Raw genomic sequence first — 21,863 nt, forward strand, 5'->3', positions numbered from 1 at the left:
TATGTATTCTAAAGCCAAACAAATGTGGGAAAATATATTTCGGTGCATAAATACTACCAAGGATATTCACAAACTGTGGGCATAAATTGGGTCACATTAATAGTACACTGTGACTCTTGAATCCTCACTTGAACCAGGATTTGTAGAAGCTCTACAATTTTTTTTTTTTTTTACTGTTTCATTAATTTTTGAGAGGAATTATTTCTCATGTCCAAATAGAGCTAACCCTTGATAGTTTGACCTCATATCTAAAAGAGGAAGGCAAATGTAATTTTTTTACACCGCATGGTTCAAACAAAATGTAAAAGGGGCTTACTTAGCCAATTTGAGGTGAACTTTACTGGGTACTTTGCGTAAAGCGTGGAAGTTTCTCAGGCTGATCTTTACATGTATTCTTTTCTCCTACCTCTTTCCTTCAGGTTAGGGAATGTTTTTGCTTTTACAGTTTCGAGGTGTGGTTTTTTTTCTTATTCCTGTGGTATTTTGTTTTGTTTTGTTTTAAATATACCATTTTATTTTTTTGGTTTTTCAGCTGTTTTGGTTTTTATAGTTTTTACACATGGCATATGAATGTGTAGGGCCACAGGCTGATTTTCATTCACTTTTTAATTAGAAAGCATTTTCTTAATGTTTATTCTAGCTGATCTGTTGTTTTTTTGTATTTTGATATTTAATTAATTTATAGATAGTGTATATTAAGGGAGATCCATTTTTTTTCATTTTAAGAAGTCCAGATACTTCAGACCCTACTTCTTTATGTACTCAGATGACAAAAACCCATTTCCAAAGGTCACAGAGTTCCTAGATTAGAAGTCTTTAAAAAGAAATCTCTCAAGATCAGCACCTTGAAGTGGGAGGCCACATGGTACATGTAGCCTCCCATATCTTTTATAATGTTTCTGATACTCTCCACAGGCTGGGGATTGCAACATGGCAAGGGTGTTGTAAAATTTGCTCAAAACTTCGCTTTTTGAGCTGACTTGGGATATGGCTTTGCCTGCTTCCAAAATGACAGTTATGACCTTGTAAAGTTACCCAGGAATTTGAGAGCCAAACTTAATTCTATTTTCCCTGCAACATACTTAGTACCCAAGGAGGCCAGCCACAACTACCGAAAGCTAAAAGAAAAAGAAAAAGAAAAAAAGAAAGAAAGAAGGGAGGGAGGGAGGGGTTTTGGGGTAGGGAGTTGAACCAATCAGTTTATTTCCATAAATTCTCTTCTAAAAAAGTTTCTGCAGTATTCACAAGCATATTAATCTAATGTGGGAGTTGATTTTACCTGAACATATTGCAGCAAAGTTGACTAGATGGCACCTGCCAAACTCATAATGACATCATTGGGAATTATGCTGAATTTTAAATCCGGAAGATAACTTTTTAAAGAGACAGTTCACAGAGATTGATATAATTGCTTCCTGATAGTAGGTTAGGCTTCATCTTTGATGGAGCAGAGGACATCAAAGTTTACATATTTTCCCATGTAGTCATAATGCTGAACAGCAAATTAAAATATCTGAATCTCAGTTCTGGCCTTGCCACAATCTAGCAAGGCAATGTTTAGCAAGTCATTTAATGTGTCTTCACATTTCTGAAAATGAAAGCTGAATGAGATCTTTTTTTCTGGCTATATAACATTTACAAATCCTAAAATGTGAGTGATGGGAGCCCACATTCTTTTCTGAAATCTTAACTTGCCTACCTTGAGGGAGAACTCATGGGACTCTGAAGACACAGGGCTCTGCAGTGTTGGGTAAGTGTTCTCTCTGCTCTTCTAATTAGGTCAAATGGCTCCTCTAGCAGGCGTCAGATTAACTGTGCTAGTGACTTCACACTGGTCCAGATAAGGATGCAGGCTTACCTCTTCACACCCATGCAACCAGCCCAGAGTGGAGGAGGCTGACTCATGTGGGCAGATGTGTTCTCACAGACTCATCTTTCCAGTTTCAGTATCTGGCTCCTTCACCCACCACATTCCAAAAGTCTGAATATTGATGTGGCTGCTGTTAGCTCAGCCTTGAAGAATTGATGTAATAAATAAATATTTCACTTTAATATTTTTAATGTCTAACATATGCTTTTTTAAAAAAAATGACAAATAAATTAACTCTGCTGGCCTGCTCAGTTATTAGTACGCTAAGGAATCGCTCACATTTGCCTCATAGTCAATTGAACTGGACATTTGGTTCATGAAAATAACTAGGTTACAACCCATTATTTTAAATAATAGCTGACAATTTATTCACTAGATAATCTAATCAATATTCCAGCAATTAACTAGTGATTACAACCTAAAATAAAAAGTTTGTGTGTATCTATTTAATTGAAATAGACAGAAATGGGCTTAATGTGGAAAATTTGTTTTCTTCTAATTAATGCTCTCATCCATCTCTAAAAATAGAAAATGTCCATAAAATTTTAGATATATTAAATAAAAGTACTTATCACAACACTTATCTTTAGCCAAATAACAGTGATTGTTGAAGTCCTAGAATATGACTATAGTGCTTTCTGCAGACTCCATCTTCTGCTATCTATCAAAAAAAATTAAAAACTAGGAGTGGAAGGAAAGAGGTTCCCTACAGTCTTTATTACCTGGTGAGAAAGTACAGGGGTTTTTATGAACTGTATCACTTGCATAAAACTCCAGGTTGGATCAGAGAAAGTTCTATACACCTGCTGAAGGATCAGGGATTACAAGTTGTGTGAGGGAGAAGTGGGAGGGGCCAGATGGTATTGGGACATCCTAGGCAGTGTTTCCGGCCTACTTTGTGTTCTCCCTTTCCTATCAACCAAGCTTGCTTAATTTGCTTCAGAATTGGGAGAAGGAATTGCTGCCAGAAAATATGTGAAAGAGTTTTTAAACCTACAGATTATTCTTACTTTAGAATGAGTTGTTACGTTGGCAGGAAAAAATAAATGCAGATGTTGGATCATGTTGGAAATCTTGTCAAAAGAGTGGATTGTCTCACACAGAATGGAGATGTGGCTTCTGATTCTGGTGGCGTATACGTTCCAGAGAAGTGTGAATTCAGTACATATGCCAACTAAAGCTGTGGACCCAGAAGCGTTCATGAATATTGTAAGTTGGGATTTTTGGGAAATGAGGTACTTTACATGTTAATGTTTGTATCTGTATATTATTTGCATTATGTATTATATTTATGCATGGTCATGATTCATACTAGAAGAGCATAGTGATTAAGTAGCATATTGTACTGGAAAGAATGCTAAACTGGATGTCAGTAGACCTGGGGTCTCCTCAGACAGATTTAGTAAACTTGGGCAAATGACTTAATCCCTTGGGCTTCAAACACAATTTAACTTTTCCTTGAACACTTTGGTTCATTCTATGAGTGGAGAAATAATTGAGGCCTTTTAAGTTAACCTCAGTCCCTTAATTATTTCCATTTTTTTTTTGTACTTTTTGGTCTTTTTTCCTTTTTTTCCATATTGTAAATGTGTCAGTCTTTGCATGTTGCTATCAGAGGACCCACTTCTAGTAGCATCTTATACCATTCTATTCTACTCTTCTTATCCTGTTTTTAGACTGATACTTCGCTGAATAGCAATAAAAGGACCCCGAGTGAGTGCTACAGAGAACCTCCTATGAGTAAAATGCATAAATGGCAATGCATCTCTTCAGGTTTACCAGGATTTTTTTTTTTTTTTTGGAAGTCTTTCAAATTCTAAGCTGGGTTTTAATAATGGCCACCTGGTGGTAACACTGATCCCACAATAGGCATTGTGATACAAGCTGAAGAGATACTATTCTGTTTTAGTTTCACTGCCTTGTGCATTAGATATGATCATCCACATGTTTCAAGTCTAGAAACTGAGATTAAAGAAGTTAAACAAGTTGAACAAGGCCACACCAATGTAATAGCATAGCTACTATTTAAATTCAGGACTGCCTAAACACAAAGTCTGTAATTATAAACACTATGCAATAAACCCTCCCAGATGAGAAAGAGGAGAGGCTAAACCCCTCCAGATGAGTAAGATGATCATATGCAATGTCCATGTTCCACAGATTTAGCTAATATACTCTCAGGAAATGGAACTTTAACATGTATTTGTACTGATTTAAGATCCTTCCTACAGAAGCTTCCTTGTATGGGTTCAAAAACTGACAGGCCATAGAAATATTCTGTATCTGCACGGTGCTGAATATTAGGTTTCTTTTGACCATTCCGACAGTTAGGTGGTTTGTCTAGGTAGTTAGCTCATTGGTGGCAGTCCTCAGAAGCCATCCTCTGGCCCTGAGACTGTCCCACACATATTCCTCTGATTTGGAGGTGAGGGGAATCTCTGTAGTGGCAGACAGAGACGATCTTCCTGGGCCCCACCCGCTGGGTATACCCAGCACCTACACACTGTTGGGGTTTCAGGAGCCTGTAGTCTAAAGCCAATTGAATTGGGCTCTGCCATTAAGCAGCTATGCCTGAAAATAATAAAGTAAAATAGAACATTCATATGATTATTGGTATAAATTCAACAAAATAGAATAAAAGTAGTTGAGAATTTGAACTGTTTCTGAGGTAGGAGATGGGCAGGACTTACTTTCTGGTCCAAACAGGATAAAGTAAATAAATAAGAAGAAAGTAGCAGGTGGTGAAAAAACCCAGCAAGAACCAGCAGATGGCCTGGAAGGCATCCTCTAGCTGCCCTGGCTGCTCATTAGCATAAGAAACTCTCACCAGCACCATGACAGTTTACAAATGTCATAGCAATGACCCACAAGTTACTACCCTTTCCATGGCAATGGCCCAAAATTACTGGGCCTTTTTAAGAGATTTCTAAATAACCTGCCCCTTAATTTCCATGAAATTAAAAGTAGTTATAAGTGGGCATAAATACAGCTGCCAATAGCCCATATACTGCTGACTCTGGGAGCACTGCCTGAGTTAACCCTGCTTTACAAGAAGCAGTACCACTCAGTAGAAGATTACTGTCTAGCATTACTGGCTCGCCCTTGAATTCTTTCCTGGGCAAAGCCAAGAGCCTTCCCAAAGTAAGCGCCAATTTTGGAGCTCACCTGTCCTGCATCGGTTTGACTCTGCATGCACATCTATATGAATTATGATCTATCTTACACTTTGATAAATAACTGGCTTCATGCATGTATTTTTTCAGCAAGTGTTTATTGAGCTCCTACTAGGTCCTTGATATTGTGCTATGCACTAAGGTTAGAGAGAGCTAAGAATATCAAAGGCCCTGACTTTATGGAGCTTATAGTCCAGCAGGAAGGATAAATACTCAATTAATAGTAAGAGCAATTAGATAAAAGAAGAAAACATGAAATAGGGGGAACTAATTCAGAAAGCTTAGGAAAGCTTGGCTGAAGAAAGATTTCAAAGCCTGAAATCTTAGAGATAAATAGCAATTACTTGAGAGGTTGGTAGCAAAAAGGTCAGCACATAGGACAGCTGAAGCAGCTAATGCCAAATTCAAGGAGCTGAAAGCAGCCTATATCTGAATGATCTTTTACACATTGACTTTTTTATACTATTACAAAAGCAAAATATGCTCATTATAGAAAATTTTTAAAATGCAAAAGAATAGTCACCAATGTAGTCTGCACCCAGAACTAATTACTTTGTCATGTCTTTATCTTCATTCTAAATTTTCGACTTTGCTTCCCTACAAAGAAATGTCATGCACAATTTACTGTTTTCCAACATTTTTTCTACTTAACAATGTATATCATGAAGAATTTCCCAAGGTTGTAAATACCCTTCCACAACACCACTTCACCTTGCTGCATTACGTTCCAATTTTTTGAATAAGTATATGCTCCAGGTTGGATTATCTGGGGTACAGACTCTGAGGCAAGATTCATACAGAATGTTTATTAAGGAGAATCATCATTTGTGGAAAGGAGGTACAGAATCAGAAGTAAGCAAAGAGAGAAAGCAAGTTGGGATACAGACTCCAAAATAGCCTCACTCAACCCCATGATGAGCTCTGGGGTTAAAACTGCTCTTCAGAGATGTCCTACGTTGGCCTGAGATGACCAGGCCTTTAGTCTGCAAACAGGTCAGTCACTGGATGTGGCCGAAAGGGATGTGAACTTGGAGCAGGTGGCTTTCTACAGCTGAGGCCACTCCTACAGAAGATAACAGCCAAGGGTTATCTACTGACAGCACTTTCGGTGGATGGGACAAATCCTTCACTGTCCTGCATAAACTTTCCTGCCAAGTATAGTGTGTTGACCATCTTGCCACCTATAGACAATGTTTGCAGCATTTGCAGTTCTTTTTCTTCTCGGATGTCCATATCCCTATCCCTACCTCCTTGGCTCTTTTGAGTAACTTCTATTCAATCATTAAGGCCCAGTTCAAATTCTTCCTCCATAAGACCGTTCCTTGCCAACCCTGTTCATATTACTCCTCCTGCTCAGAATTCCTTTGCTCCTTCCTTCACTTGCATCCTTCATCCCTCATCTGACACATTACACATATCCTCTCAATAACTGCTGGTCAGATGTCCTCCATCCTCATGTTTATATATTATAGTTGTCTTATCTCCCCAAATAATCAACAACAGTTGTTCCTGAAGGGTAGTCATTAGATCAGCAGCCTCTGCTTTGCCTGGGAACTTGTATGTCAATTACTTGGATTTCACCTAGACCTGCTGTATCAGACTGTGAGCGGGGTCCAGCAATTTGTGTTTTAACAAACCCTCTAAGTAATTCTGATGCATGCTAAAATTTAAGACACTTCTATACATTTTTTAAGGTTAAGTATACAATGGTGTCTCCCACACATAAATGCACACATATACACTGCATTCCATAATACTTGGTTAATTAAGTTTTAATTATAGTGGTAGTTAATGCTTATTGAGTTCCTACTATATGCTGGGGATTACAGTTAGTGTTATTTGTGCATTATCTTTTTGCATTTATTGCAACAGTCCCATAGAGTATGAACCATTAGAATTCCTAATATACAGATGAGTGAACTGAATCACAGGAACAGTTTAACTAAATTTCTCAAAATCATACACCTTAGTTTGTATATTAGTATTAGAACCAGGGTTAAAACTCAAACAGTGGAATCCAGGAGCTTTCTCCTAACGACTATGCTTTTTTTGCCCTATATTTTACCTGGGCATGTGATGCCTGGCCTTCTTGCTCTTTTTTAAAGCAGCCCCTGATGGAAATGGCTCTCTCTATCTCTGAGTGATAATAATGGGTAAAAATAGTGAGGATGCTTAGGAGATCTTTGCAGCTGCAAGTTTTCCAAAGAATATCTACATGTAACTACTGTATAGAGTAGTGATCCAGGGGTTTGTATATAGGTAACAAGATATCTGAAACGCCTGAAATTAAATGCAAAATCATGTTTGTATATTCATTGTATATTCATTTTTACAGTTCTCCTCAAATTCACAAAGGGAACTTTAACCTGAAAATGTTAGGAATCAATGCTCTTGAGTCTGTGGTTTTAGAACTGGAAAGAACCTTAGGAAATGCATGGCCCAGGGATGCTCATAAGTTGTCCTGAAACAGGTACCCCACTGGCAGCATTAGAACCACCTGATCTGTAACCTGAAGTGGGCTCAAGACTCTGTGTGTTTCAATGCCCAGATGATTCTGATACAAAACAAGGTTTTGGAATCAGGGTTCTGATCCAGTTGTTCTCAAACATTAGGGTACATCAAAATTTCCTAAAGAGCTTGTTAAGACACAAACTACTGGGCCCAATCCTCCCAGTTCCTGATACAGTAGGTTTGGTTGGAACCTGATAATTTGCATGTCTAACGGATTAGTCCAAGTGATGCTGATGCTTTTGTCCCAGGGCCCATACTTTGAAAACCATAATTCTAGTCCAGTCTCCATATTAAGACAAAGAAAGTAAGGACTAGAGAGAGCTGGCAGATTTTTCTAAGTTAACATGATTAGCTAGGGAAAAGCAAAGACTTTGTGTCTTACAGTATCAAGGAATCTACTCTTACTTTTGGATCATTGAGAATATAGCCACAGAGAATTGAACTCAAAAGAAATTGTGCTTTTCCCACAGAGTGAAATCATCCAACATCAAGGCTACCCCTATGAGGAATATGAAGTCACAACTGAAGATGGGTATATCCTTTCTGTTAACAGAATTCCTCGAGGTTTACTGCAACCTAAGATGACAGGTATGGGTCACCCCATGTCACCGCAACACAGCACTCTTCTCTGTAGTCACAACTTCCTTGTGATTTGAATGTAGAAGAGACCCTGTGTTCTTAGTGTAGACTGAGATCCACTGTTCAGGTCAAAGGATGGTGTCAGTTGCCTCATGATCTCCATCACTATCACCCTATCCCTTCCCACCATGACCAATTATCTCAATTAAATATATAGTGTTTGCTTTTCAAAACACACCTTCAAGAAAAGTTTACTTTTGACTTATTTTAACACTTAACCCATTCCCCCAAAGCCCTCCTATATAGACATTTTAGAATATTCACTGACAATTCCTTGGACAGACCATAACAACATCTGCTCATAAAGAATCAAACCTTCATTATGGCACCTGATGCCCACTCCTGTATACTCTGTATTCCTCCTCTAAAGAGCACTTAAAATATTTAAGATGTTGCCTAGTTTTTTACTAAGGGTTTCTAAAAAACAAAGTTCTGTACATACATTTAAAATTTTTGTACATATTTCCATACAATGCCACCCTTTTGTATGTGGGATTTTCAGCTATTGTTAGCTTTTTAGACATTTGTCTTCATTACTAAAATATACCTATTTTTCATTTCTATTTGGCTGGATTCTTTTTAGTACTCTAGCGGTGTGTTTACAGCAGCAACTACATTGTCTTTCATGTGTACATATAATTTCTTGTTATTTTGATATGCCAGATACACTGATAAGTGCTTTATTTGCATTAGTCTCATTTAATTTTCACAATTACCCTAAGAAACTGCTATTCACAGATGTTAAGCAACTTACCCAAAACATCTGTGCTAGATCTAGCTAGTGAGCTGTAAAATCTGCACTCAAATCAAATCTGTCTCTCTGCCACTATAGCCAATGTCCTGAACTAGGACCAGAAAATGCTGGGCAAATGCTATCAGGCTTTGGTGTAAAGAAACTTTGGGGCTCTGTTTTACTCTAATTTGTATTTGTGTAGCTTTTTGAAAACCAGCTTTTTTTCTCACTAGCTGCCCCTCTGTGCCTTATATATGTCTAGTATGCACCTACCTCAGTGTCTTTGGACTTAAATGTCTCCCTCTGCACCACTGTTTCATCAGATGTCTATGCAACTTGCCTTGGCCCTTCTTTCCGTCTACTTGATCGCAGTTCTTCCCTGGCCACCATGTTCAAAACTGCAGCCCTTTGTACCTATTGAGTTCTCACCCCTTCCTCTGCTTACTTTTCAAGACAGTGCTTACCATCATCTGATGCGATATTTGTATGTTTGTCTATTGTCTGTCTCCCCCTAATCAGAGTTTAAACTCAGTGGGAGCAGAGACTTCATTTGCTTTGCTCAAGGCTATAACCAGTAACCGACTGCTGAGCACATTCTAGTGCTAATAAATATTTGTGGGGCGAGTTAAGGATTTTGTATAAACAAATGGACTGGGAACTCAGCCCCATAAATCCCAGGGGAGTGGGCAAAGCACAGTTCTTCCAAGAAGTAGAGTGACTTAGTAATTATTAAGTGTGGGGGTCACCTGCAGCCCCTAGTCATGGATGGAATTTGTTTTCTTACATCCTGTTAACTCAGACTGTTGACTCATTGCCCAGATGTTTTAGGTTCAACGAATCAGCCTCTTCGGCCCAGTCGGAGTAGAATACTTCCCTCTAGTGGCTGATGTTTTTCCCATGTGCCTCTTTAGAGGCAATTTCCCATATCAAAAAAAACAAGTTTTTCACTAACTCTTCAAAAAGAAAGCCAATGAAATTCATACTGAAAACAACTGAAAAATGTTTACTGAAAAGCTTAAAGCTTGTGGTAGCAGCCTTTTTATCTTTATCGAAGAATCTTAGTTGGCTTCAGTATCAAGAGAGAAAGTAAGCTGGGCCAACCTCAGAAATGACAGCTGTGTAAGTGTAGCACTTACACACTCACCTGCGGGCTGCAATTTAAATAGAAGACCGTGGCTCTATGGGGATGTTTGAAATGATATAAATATGCCAGTCCTCCTGTTAGGGGAATCACAAGAACACACTGTATGGCTAAGTAGAACTCAGCTGACCTCAGTCATGGGAAATGCCGTAAAGACTCTTAGAGGGAGCAGTGATCACCTTGGTTTGATTGTCCTGTGTTAACACAGCTGAGGTCACTTTCCTGTGTGTGAAGAAGATGAACTAAATGACCAGGCATCAAGGAAAACCTAGAATAACCCTGAGTTCCTTTCTCCTGGCCCGGCACTCACAGTCCTCAGTGACTTACACCTTCTCTCACCTGAGAGATAAAATAAGGCAGATGGAATTCATGAAGACTGTCAAGAGGCTGGATGAGTTTGGTGCAAAAGGGCTTTTGTCCTACAGGGAGATTGCATGCGTGTTTGGTTCCCCTTTATAGCAATTAATAACAAGAGCTACCCATCTGATATGAGGTCAGCAGCATGCTTAGTGCTTAATGCACAGTACCTGATTTAACCCTTTTCTGCCAAAACCCTGTGAGGTGGACAATTGTGTTCTCATTTTGCTAATGAGGACACAGCAGCTCGGAAAGTCACTTGCTTTAGAGAATTATAACAATAATAATGAGAGCAATAAAGCTATTTTTTACTACAGGCTTTTTCTAAGTGAGGTACTATGGTACCGACATTGCATTCATGATTTGATTTAATTTTCACAAGTCCTGTTGACAGCGTAATGTAGTTTTTCCTCCTAATAGGGTAGCATTTTATTAATCTTTCAGTCAAATTTGCTAATGTCAAAATAATGTATATACCTTAATTTATGAACACATTGAATTCTTAAAACTCTTTATCCTTCTCTATTATCTACTGATATCTTTATAATTCTTTATTTTGATGTAATTTCCAATTTATGGAAAAGTTCTGGGAATAGTACAAGGGACATCATACATCTTTTGTCCCAATTTACCAACTGTTTGCAGTTTTACCCCATTTATTTTCTTATTCTCTCTACCCCATCTCTTATGTGTATCTTAATACTTTTTCCAAAACCTTTGATGGTAAATTTGAGACAAGATTGTGCCTATTTGTCCTTAAGTACTTCAGCGAGTGTTTTTGAAGAACAAGAGTATTCTCTTCTATAACTGTAATACATTTATCAAAATTAGAAAACATTGATTGACATTAGTATTTAATTCAGAGTCTGTATTCAAATTTTGTCAATTGTCCCAAAGTCCTTTATAGCTATTTTCCTTCCCCCGGTCCATAATCTAATCCAGGATCATTTACCACATTTGGCCATCAAGTCTGTCTCCTTCACAAAGAAAGAATTCCTAAGGTTTTGTCTTTTTGATTTTTGCATTTTTGAAGAGTTTTGGACAGGGATTTTAATTTGGTTTATCTGATGTTTCTTCATGGTGTGATTCAGGTTATACATTTTTTGGCAGGAATAACACAAAAGTGAAGTTATATCTTTCTTGGTTCATCATATTATTAAGCAAATAAGTTGGATTGTTCCAGTACAAATATTAACTTTCATGACTTTGTTAAGGTGGTATCTGCCAGATTTTTCTAAAGTGAGTATTTTTCCTTTTGTAATTAACAAATAAGTTATGGGAAGATGCTTTCAGGATACGTAATATTCTGTATTTAAACTTTCACTCACTAATTTTAACATTCACTGATAATTTCAATCTTTCTGAATTTGTTAACTGGTATTATATTGTAAATCAATGTTTTGTATTTACTATTTGGCATTATTCTGTAAATAAGAGCTTTTCCTTCCCTTCTAATTATTTATGTGTTCATTTATTTGTCTCTATATGGATTTAAGCATTCTTAACTTATTCAGTGGGATATATTTCTTTACTATCATTATTTTGATGCTCAATATTTCTGTGTTTGTACAGTGGGAGCTCCTTCAAGCTGGCTTGTGGGTCCTTTTGACATGAAGGTCTCTCAATCACTAAACCATTATATATATGTTGTATACATATATCTTAATAATCATACTGTACCATCTACTGGGGCACTTTCAATATTTCTTAAGAGCCTGGACATGTCTGATAATAATAATTACACAAAACTAATGACAGAAGTTAATCTTTATAGATTCCTTTTCTTCCAGGCAACATGCCATCTGTTTCTTGTGCTCTATTTTATTAAAGCACAACAAAAATTTTATTTTTCTGATGAGGAAATCAAGATACATGACAAAGGTTAAGTAACTGGCCAAGATAACTAAGCTAGCAAGCAGCTGAATCAAGATTTAAACACAGGTTTGTTTGATCTGAAAGCTCTTATTCATTATTGGGTAACAAGAAAGAGAGAGAACATTTCACACAGCTGAAATTTTTTCTTTTGTGCAGGTTCCAGGCCTGTGGTGTTACTGCAGCATGGTCTAGTTGGAGGCGCTAGCAACTGGATTTCCAACCTGCCCAACAATAGCCTGGGCTTCATTCTGGCAGATGCTGGTTTTGACGTGTGGATGGGGAACAGCAGGGGAAATGCCTGGTCTCGAAAACACAAGACCCTCTCCATAGACCAAGATGAGTTCTGGGCTTTCAGGTATACGAAAATCTCAAGAATGGAGGTAGACATGTCTGCCTTTCAAAGAACTGGGTAAAAAATTATGGCTTCTAGTGTTTGGTTGATTTACTTTGTTTGAGTCATCATTATCCTTACATGATATCCTCCAATTTTTTAAAATTAACTAGTGATACTTTGGTTGAAGTAGTGAGGGATATTGAGTTCCCCATGTAGAAGGTTGGGTCTGGTTAATAGGGTGAGAATGGTGATTGATATCAGGTGACTGAGGTTGGACTGAGAAAAGTGTAGATCCATTTCCTTGTAGGAGGGTAATAGTATAATAGTACTCCAGAAGGAAATGAGACCAGGCAGCATTAAAAAAAAAAAAAAAAAAAAAAAAGACGAAAAACTATTAAGCCTAGAGTATTAGTCTGTTTTCACACTGCTATAAAGAACTTCCCGAGACTGGGTAATTTATAGAGGAAAAAGTTTTAATTGACTCACAGTTCAGCGTGGTTGAAGAGGCCTCAGGGAGCTTACAAGAAGGCGAAGGGGAAGCAGGCACCCTCTTCGCAAGGCTGCAGCAAGACATGCTGATCAAAAGGGGGAGGAGCCCCTTATAAAACCATCAGCTCTTATGAGAGTTCACTCAGTATCACGAGAACAGCATGGGGGAAACGACGCCCATAATTCAACTACCTCCACCTGGTCTCTCCCTTAACACGTGAAGATTATGAGGATTACAATTCAAGATGAGATTTGGGTGGGAATACAAAGCCTAACCATATCACCTGAGGACCATCAATTTGACTTACATGTCTCTCATGCTTGTACAAAAGATTTTTAATGCTTTTATTTAAATTACTGATAGACGTTCAACTTACTTTTTATTCTTATCAGAGAAGGGTCCCTTCAGCGTCTTTTCAACTATTCCTATAAATGAATCTGCATGGGCCTGTGCGGTTCTGTTTAACAGTAGGACAGGACACTTACACTAGGAATTGGGTTATGTGCTAGGTAAATATTCACTGAAGATGATTATTGCTATATGATAACATCTAGAGAAAAAGCAGTTGTTGATAGCTTGTGACTCCAGAGATACCCATGTATCTCTGGTTTGAAAGAAATCCATTCTGAGTGTTGTGAGGGACACAGTAACAAGCTATCAGGGCCGACAATTCAAGTGCTTGTTTGTAAACCCAACAGGGAAGGGGGAGTGCTTTTGTTTGTTTCTGGTTATAATTTTTCATATAACTTTGTCTTTTCCCCTTGTAGTTATGATGAGATGGCTAGGTTTGACCTTCCTGCAGTGATAAACTTTATTTTGCAGAAAACGGGCCAGGAAAAGATCTATTATGTCGGCTATTCACAGGGCACCACCATGGGTAGGTTCAAAGAAAAGCAGGTTTGTATACTTGGAAGAAATGTGAGCATAGGGCACCAGCTATCCCTGAAATCAGTCACCTTGTACTTCCTTCAGACACAGTCTTGTCATCTTCAGAAACATGTAGTCCCCAGCAATATGTTTAGTATATAGTTACCTCTCAATATAAATATTTTCTCAAAGCCATTATATTCAATTATTTAACTCACTGAGCACCTACTACTTGAAAGCAAATATGTTGGTGTCATAAGGACTTTATAATTTTATAGGAGAGGTAAGATACAATCACACATATGATTATCAAAATATCTTGTTAAGAACAAAATATACATTTTATGAATGAGTTCTAAAATATTCAGCATTCATGTTGACATATTTCTTCTTTTGTAGGGTTTATTGCATTTTCTACCATGCCAGAGCTGGCTCAGAAAATCAAAATGTATTTTGCTTTAGCGCCCATAGCCACTGTTAAGCATGCAAAAAGCCCTGGGGTCAAATTTTTGTTGCTGCCAGATATGATGATCAAGGTATGTGACTCCTCAGAAAATTTCCTATGCACGTTGAAAAATCTTCCAGACCAATTTCCTAAATCACAAACTTTTAAATTACAGCCACACCTTTTCTGTCATGTAATGACTACCATGTCCCTTCATATTTTTACAGGGATTATTTGGCAAAAAAGAATTTCTGTATCAGACCAGATTTCTCAGACAGTTGGTTATTTACCTTTGTGGCCAAATGATTCTTGATCAGATTTGTAGTAATATCATGTTGCTTCTGGGTGGATTCAACACCAACAATATGAACATGGTAAGTAGAAGCCTAGTAAATGCATCCCAGCATAAAGCTGGGAACCACATGGCTCCCTCCTGGAAGGAGAGCTAATGCCAATGAAGAATCAGAGGAAGAATACATTCCCAGTGACTCAGTTCTTTCCAAACTGTAAGGAAATAAGGGAAATGCTTGAGTATGGACTGAAACAAGGTTAACATAAGGGCATTGCTAGATATTAAATCACAGATTATAGATGGAAGAGATCTGAAAGCAGCTTTGCTACAGTGAATTAAATTTAAAAGAGCAATTAGCACCTGTTAGTTAACAGAGAGAACCATCATATATCATCCACCTCTACCTTCCACTGGGGTCCTTTCAGCTTATAGCTTAAGTTCTTTGGTGGAACATCAGGGACTTTCATTTTGGCTTAGGCTACCAGTTGGTATCACTAGGAAGCATACTCTCAGATGGAGATTAATCACAATGACTTGGGCTCTGCTCTAAGGATAATACCTAGAGAAAGAAAAGAAACAGGATTAGGTAGGTGAAAAAGTCAAGGAGTGATGTAACCTCAATAGGAGACTTAGTTGATCCTGCAGGGATTTGTGAAGACAGGATGACCCTTCAGAACTGTGCCATGTTAGGAAAAGAGGGCTGGGTCTTTATATACCAATACCAACCAGTCATTTAATGTGGCCACACCAGTAACAGGGAACACTGGGCAAGGTATCTCCCTGCACTGGAGCAATCCTCAAAGCAGGCTGAGAGTGGAGGGCTGTTCGGCAGCAGCACTCCCAGCAGCTGGGGCAACATTTCTTTAATCCTGAGGATTTTTTCTTCTCTAAGATAAATAATTTGATTTATAGTAACCATTTGATAAGCATATATTATATAGCAGGCTAATTTATTACCTATAACCAAGCCTATGAGTGTTACCAATATACCAACTTTGCAGATTAGTATACTAAGATTTAGTGGCTTAAAGGACTCACCCAAATTCACCTAAAAATTAAACTGTAGAGCTAGGATTTGAATACAGGCCCAATAGGGGAGCCCTCATCCTAAATATCACTAGTTAACTTTTTTTTAAGTAGAGGACAGATCTCTGATGAGAAGCTATTCTCAAATGAAAAATACAGATGTCTGGCAATACATTTAGTGACCATTTTATTTATGTGCTTGTACATATTATTATTTCATAGATAATTGCTGATAATTTAATAACGTTCCCATTTCTTAGTCTGACACCCTGGAGATTTGGTCTTGATAAGGCATACAACTTGTAAGTTTTTCTATGTCCCAAAAAATTCTCATGCTTTGTTACAGAGCCGAGCAAATGTATATGTTGCCCACACTCTTGCTGGAACATCTGTGCAAAATATTCTACACTGGAGCCAGGTAAGAATGTTGAAGTTACAGTCTTTGCTAAGTGTCCTTTCATATTTTATCTAGAATAGTCAAAGGACACCCTTTAGATAGCCCAGGGATGATTTCACACTTATTCTAAGATTAAATGCAATATCGTCAATGATTTTTTAAATTTATTTTTATTTTTATTTTATTTTGTTGCATTTTATGTTTTTGGGGTACATGTAAAGAACATGCAAGATTGTTGCATAGGTACATACATGGCAATGTGGTTTTCTGTTTTCCTCCCCATCACCTATATCTGGCATTTCTCCCCATGTTATCCCTCCCCAACTCCTCATCCCCCACTGTCCCTCCCCTAGTTACCCTACACAGGCCCCAGTGTGTGATACTCCCCTCCCTGTGTCCATGTGTTCTCATTGTTCAATACCCACCTATGAGTGAGAACATGTGGTGTTTGATTTTCTGTTCTTGTGTCAGTTTACTGAGAATGATGGTTTCCAGGTTCAACCATGTCCCTACAAAGAACTCAATCTTTTTTATGGCTGCATAGTATTCCATGGTGTATATGTGCCACATTTTCCCTGTTAATGCTGTTTTGATGGAGAATTTGATCTACATCATTGAAACTTCTCAGGAAATGGGAGGAAAGGACAGAAGTAGCCTAAGGACTTCTTTAGTGGATCTTAAAATCATGAATTGAGACGATCCAAGTGAGACTTCTCAAAGATGTGGCTGGAAAGGATTATGTTTCTGTATCTTCTCTTCAGCTCCTCCAGCCATACAGTCAAGTGGAAACAAAAATGCTAAGGTGGGATCTAACTGTCGAAAGAGATATTCACAGGAGTCCTTCACACTGCAAGCTTTACCTGCAATTACAGGAAACACACACCTCTGTGTGTCCGTGCAGTGTGTGTGAAAGAGAGAGGGTGAGAGGAAAGGAGAGAGTTCTCTTTGTGGAAGGCGGGAGCGGAGGGGGAAGGGAGAGAGAGAAAGAGAGAGAGAGATGGAGTGTGCAAGCAAGAGGGTGATTGTACCATCAAAACCAGAGAATAATTCTAAGTTGGATTAAATTGTGGTCGCTGTCTCCCAGGATCATCACCACATTGCACAGTTCCAGGGCACAATGCCCCATTGCAGCTCACAGAGTTATGGAGGATACCACTCACAGTAAGCACAATGAGGTTATACTTCCTGGAGTTGATAATGCAATGATCAAGAATTTATGTCTGTCTTTCTCTCAAAAGGCCTCATTCTTGCTTTACCATTTTCCTGAGAGGCTTATCCCAACATTGAATAGAAAAGCAGCTCCGCCTTTGCTCTCTGCTTCCCTCACAATTGCACACTGGGCAGCACATTTCCACCACCCCACCAGCCTTATCCACTGAGGCGATTGAATACCTTGTAAATTTTTGTTTCCTTTTAGGCAGTGAATTCTGGTGAACTCCGGGCATTTGACTGGGGGAGTGAGACCAAAAATCTGGAAAAATGCAATCAGGTACAAAAATCAGATACTATGTGCTGAAAATATATGCACTGGAAATGTATGACAGAGAAGTAATAGTGACAATTTATTCTAGATATGGGAACAAAATATGGAAATTTAAGCAGAAAATAATAGTTCATGTTTGACTTCATTTGAAAATGGTTAAGTTCGCAGCTTAGCCAAAAAACCTCTCTGCTTTTACAATGGAGTACAAGGCCCTTTTTGTTGCTGAGGTTATCTCCCTGAACAAGGCACTGGGATTCTCAGGAGCAAGATAGGATAGATTTAGTCAAGAGAAGAGTGTAGTCTATGGTGGATACTAGAAGGATTATTTTAGGTTAAAAAAAATGGGATGGTGGGAGTAAGTTTGTTTCATGGCACTGTAAAAAGAACATTAAATGGCAAGTAAGGATCACTGTGTAAGTTTTGCCTCTGCACTATAACCTTCTATAATAGGAGGTAGGCTGCTTTAATTTCTCAGGCTTCAATTTCTTTATCTATAAAATAAAGTAATTTGGGGCTTGGAAAATCCGTAAGCAGCCAGGCGCGGTGGCTCATGCCTATAATTCTAGCACTTGGGAGGCCAGGGCGGGCAGATCACGAGGTCAGGAGTTTGAGACCAGCCTGACCAACATGGTGAAACCCTGTCTTTATTAAAAATACAAAAATTAGCCAGGCATGGTGGCCTACACCTGTAATCCCAGCTACTCAGGAGGCTGATGCAGGAGAATCTCTTGAACCCAGGAGGCAGAGTTTGCAGTAAGCCAAGATTGCACCACTGCACTCCAGCCTGAGCAACAGAGTGAGACTCTGTCTCAAAAAAAAAAAAAAAAGAAAGAAAGAAAAGAAAAAGAAGGCCCATAAGCATTCTCCCTGGTTACACTTTCAATGAATCTGTAATTTGCAGGCTAAAAAAATTTTTTAATGTTATTACATTACCCAAGAAAATATGTAGCTAATGCTATGAACTAAAATTAAAAATTAAAGTGTGGAGATTCAGAATTTCATAGGTATGCTCTTTTGAACATAAAATCTTCTGAAGATTTTTGATAATCATGTGTGTAAATGTAAATAAATATTTACCATACAGACAAAGCTGAAAGGGGCAGATTAGCCACAGCTTAGTCTTTCTTTGAGAGTCTCACATCATGATTAATATCTACTGCCATATATCTATTTAGATGTAAAATGCTAGGACACTGGACAAACTGTGCAGTGCCCCTGGATAGCAAACTCTCAGTCTTTGGTATAAGCTGCTTCTCTTGAGGTCCTTCTTTACTATTTCCTAAAATATGTCATTAAAGAAAGTATTCCTGTTCTAAGATTTTTTTTTTAATTTTTTTAAATTTTGTTTTAAGGCAGAGTCTTGTTCTGTCACTTAAGCTGTAGTGCAATGGTGCAATCTTGGCTCACTGCAACCTCCACCTCCCAGCTTCAAGCCATTCTCCTGCCTCAGCCTCCCAAGCAGCTGGGACTACAGGCACATGCCACCACACTTAGCTATTTTTTTTTTTTTTTAATTTTTAGTGGAGATGTGGTTTCATCATGTTGGCCAGGCTGGTCTCAAACTCCTGACCTCAAGTGATTCACCCACCTGGGCCTCCCAAAGTGCTGGGATTCCAGGCATGAGCCACTGTGCCTAGCCCTAAGATGGTTTTAATTTATCAACATTTAATGGACTGAGTTCTAGAGAAATTGATTCATGCAGAATAGGAACCAAAAGATGGGAGCGGAAGGGAAGAGAAAACAAACACACAAAAAAAGTATCGTAGAATCACAGGAACTCAGAACGAGTCATGACATTTAGTTCGACCTTTTTAACCTGTAAGATGACAAAAAAAAAAAAAAAAATACTAGTAGCCTCATAGAATTTTTCAACTTTTCTTATCCAAATTAGGCCATAACTCTAAATTCCTAGGGAGCCACAAAGAGAAACCAGAGCATCTAGGATTGTAGTCAAAACTCTGTGGTGGATCTCCTGAGTAAGAAATGGGCTTTACTATTTCTGTGGAAAGTTCTGGATGCTGATTAATCTCAAGGGTTCAGCTAGCCAGGCTTATTCTACTAACACTGCATAAATACAGAAAGTTCCCAGAAATCAGGAATACTAATTGGTATATTTGGTGGCGGTGGGGGCGGGGAAAAGGGTTGGAGCTGGTATTTTACTTCCTTTTGGCTCCAGTCACCTGAGTGCTGTAGGCCATAGTTCCGGAAATGCAGTCGAGCTGGGCCTGCCTCAAAGGCTGCCTGGGATCACAGAAAGACTGTGTAGATGCAGAGCCCTTCCCAGCAGGTTCCTTGCTTTTCTCTGTGAAATATAATTCTTGTCTCATGAAATGTTTGTGGAATTATATTTTAAAAGAACCAGGGCATCATTTTTTAAAACAATTTATTTACAAAATATTTAATAAGAAGAAAAACGAAGGCATTACGTGTTTTTATGTGTTTTCTCACTTGACCTAGCTAGTTATTACAGATATTATCTCCATTCACAGAAGAAACTAAGGTTCTATAATGTTAAGTAATTTTACCTTAAAATAAGGGGAGGAACAGAAATTCTTAACAGAGTCTGTGTGGCTTTGACACCTGTGTACCCTTCACCGCAGCAAATGGCACGTTTATTATATTTATTTCAAATGTAAATTATGAGTCTGAAAGTCCAACTGTTACCTAGAGTTAAGAACTATTTCTTTTCTTTAGCCAACTCCTGTAAGGTACAGAGTCAGAGATATGACGGTTCCTACAGCAATGTGGACAGGAGGTCAGGACTGGCTTTCAAATCCAGAAGACGTGAAGATGCTGCTCTCTGAAATGACCAACCTCATCTACCATAAGAATATTCCTGAATGGGCTCATGTGGATTTCATCTGGGGTTTGGATGCTCCTCGTCGTATGTACAATGAAATCATCCATCTGATGCAGCAGGAGGAGACCAATCTTTCCCAGGGACGGTGTGAGACCGTATTGTGAAGCATCCGATACTGATGAGTCTAGGACAACCTCATGAGGGAGGGGGCTAGGACCCATGAAGGCAGAATTAGGGAGGGCAGAGACCTAGTATACATTTTTCAGATTCCCTGCACTTGGCACCAAATCTGGTATTTAATTTTTTTCAGTAAATTAAAGTACTCATTGGGTAAAGAGGTTTTATATGCTATCATATATTCTATCATTTTGAAGGGTAGATTTTTACCTGACAGCCAGAAAGTACTAGACATTCTCCATGGCAGTCAGGTAAATCTCTTTAAAGCACATTTTTTTTTCTATAAGCCATATATTTTGAGCACTAAAGTAAAATGACAAATTGGGACAGACATTGAGGTCTGGAATCTCTGGATTGTTGTTGACTTTGACAAAAATAGCTAGACATTTTCACCTTGTTGCCATAGAAACATAGCACTACCTCAGGAAGCTGAAGGCTGCTTTAACAACAACAAAATTAATGTTACAGTATAGATAAAACATATGTTAAGCACTCTCAGAATAAGAGCAGGTTTTACAGTTGGTCAGGGAAGAAAATTTTATAGGATGGTGATGAGTTTTCCAATAAATGCATTCTGCATTACATAGAGTAGACATCTGCGTTTCAATGTCTACATTCTAGTCCAAGCTTGCTGACGGGTTTACAGCTTGTTGCTAGGAGACCTAATGGCTAGAAACTTCTGGCTCAATTTTCTGTCTCCAAAAATTTAAAGCTAGGAAGAAAATTGCATAATGGCATGAGCATGATGAAACAAATTGTTGTATACTTTATCCTTTAAGTTAATGTCGGACAGTCACCACAACTCATTCGCAAACCATGAATTATTTCTTCAGAACATTCTTCCACTTTTACACAATTTCAAAGATGACAGGTGTAAATTACATTGGTATTACAAGTTACATTGGCCAAATCTCTGAAACCAAATCCAAGATTAGTGTGTGTCAAAAGCATATTGTTGAAAGTATACTGGTGTGTGAAGTTCACTTGTGTGGTTTTTCTGTCCCTAAGGATCACTCGGTAGCTCAGCTCAGTGCCAGTGAATCTTAATTTATTAAGACACATTTAAAGGCTTCAGAATCTAGATCTACACACTACTATTTCCTTCATAATATAGGTTTCTTGAAGGCCTGTACACAGCTCAATATATATTGCTGGATTTGATTTTCATTAGACCTTTCAAGGACAGTAAATCTTTCATTCTTAGGCTGTATTTGTTACTACATACAGTGTGGCTGGCTTAGTCTCTGTCTGAA

The 21,863-nt window shown here is 38.3% G+C and overlaps 1 protein-coding gene across 1 annotated transcript; it reads left to right on the top strand.

Annotated features, from left to right (window-relative positions):
* The first annotated feature begins 2,761 nt into the window (after positions 1 to 2,761).
* On the top strand, positions 2,762 to 21,265 carry LIPM (lipase family member M). Its single transcript, XM_003922428.4, has 9 exons — positions 2,762 to 3,079; positions 8,025 to 8,142; positions 12,456 to 12,654; positions 13,891 to 14,000; positions 14,390 to 14,526; positions 14,663 to 14,809; positions 16,100 to 16,171; positions 17,568 to 17,639; positions 20,328 to 21,265. The coding sequence occupies exons 1-9, from the start codon at positions 2,933 to 2,935 to the stop codon at positions 20,595 to 20,597; spliced, it is 1,272 nt and encodes a 423-aa protein (XP_003922477.1). The 5' UTR covers positions 2,762 to 2,932; the 3' UTR covers positions 20,598 to 21,265.
* The last annotated feature ends 598 nt before the right edge of the window (positions 21,266 to 21,863 follow it).

This window comes from Saimiri boliviensis, chromosome 12 (assembly GCF_048565385.1).
Source record: "Saimiri boliviensis isolate mSaiBol1 chromosome 12, mSaiBol1.pri, whole genome shotgun sequence".
Taxonomy (NCBI): domain Eukaryota; kingdom Metazoa; phylum Chordata; class Mammalia; order Primates; family Cebidae; genus Saimiri; species Saimiri boliviensis.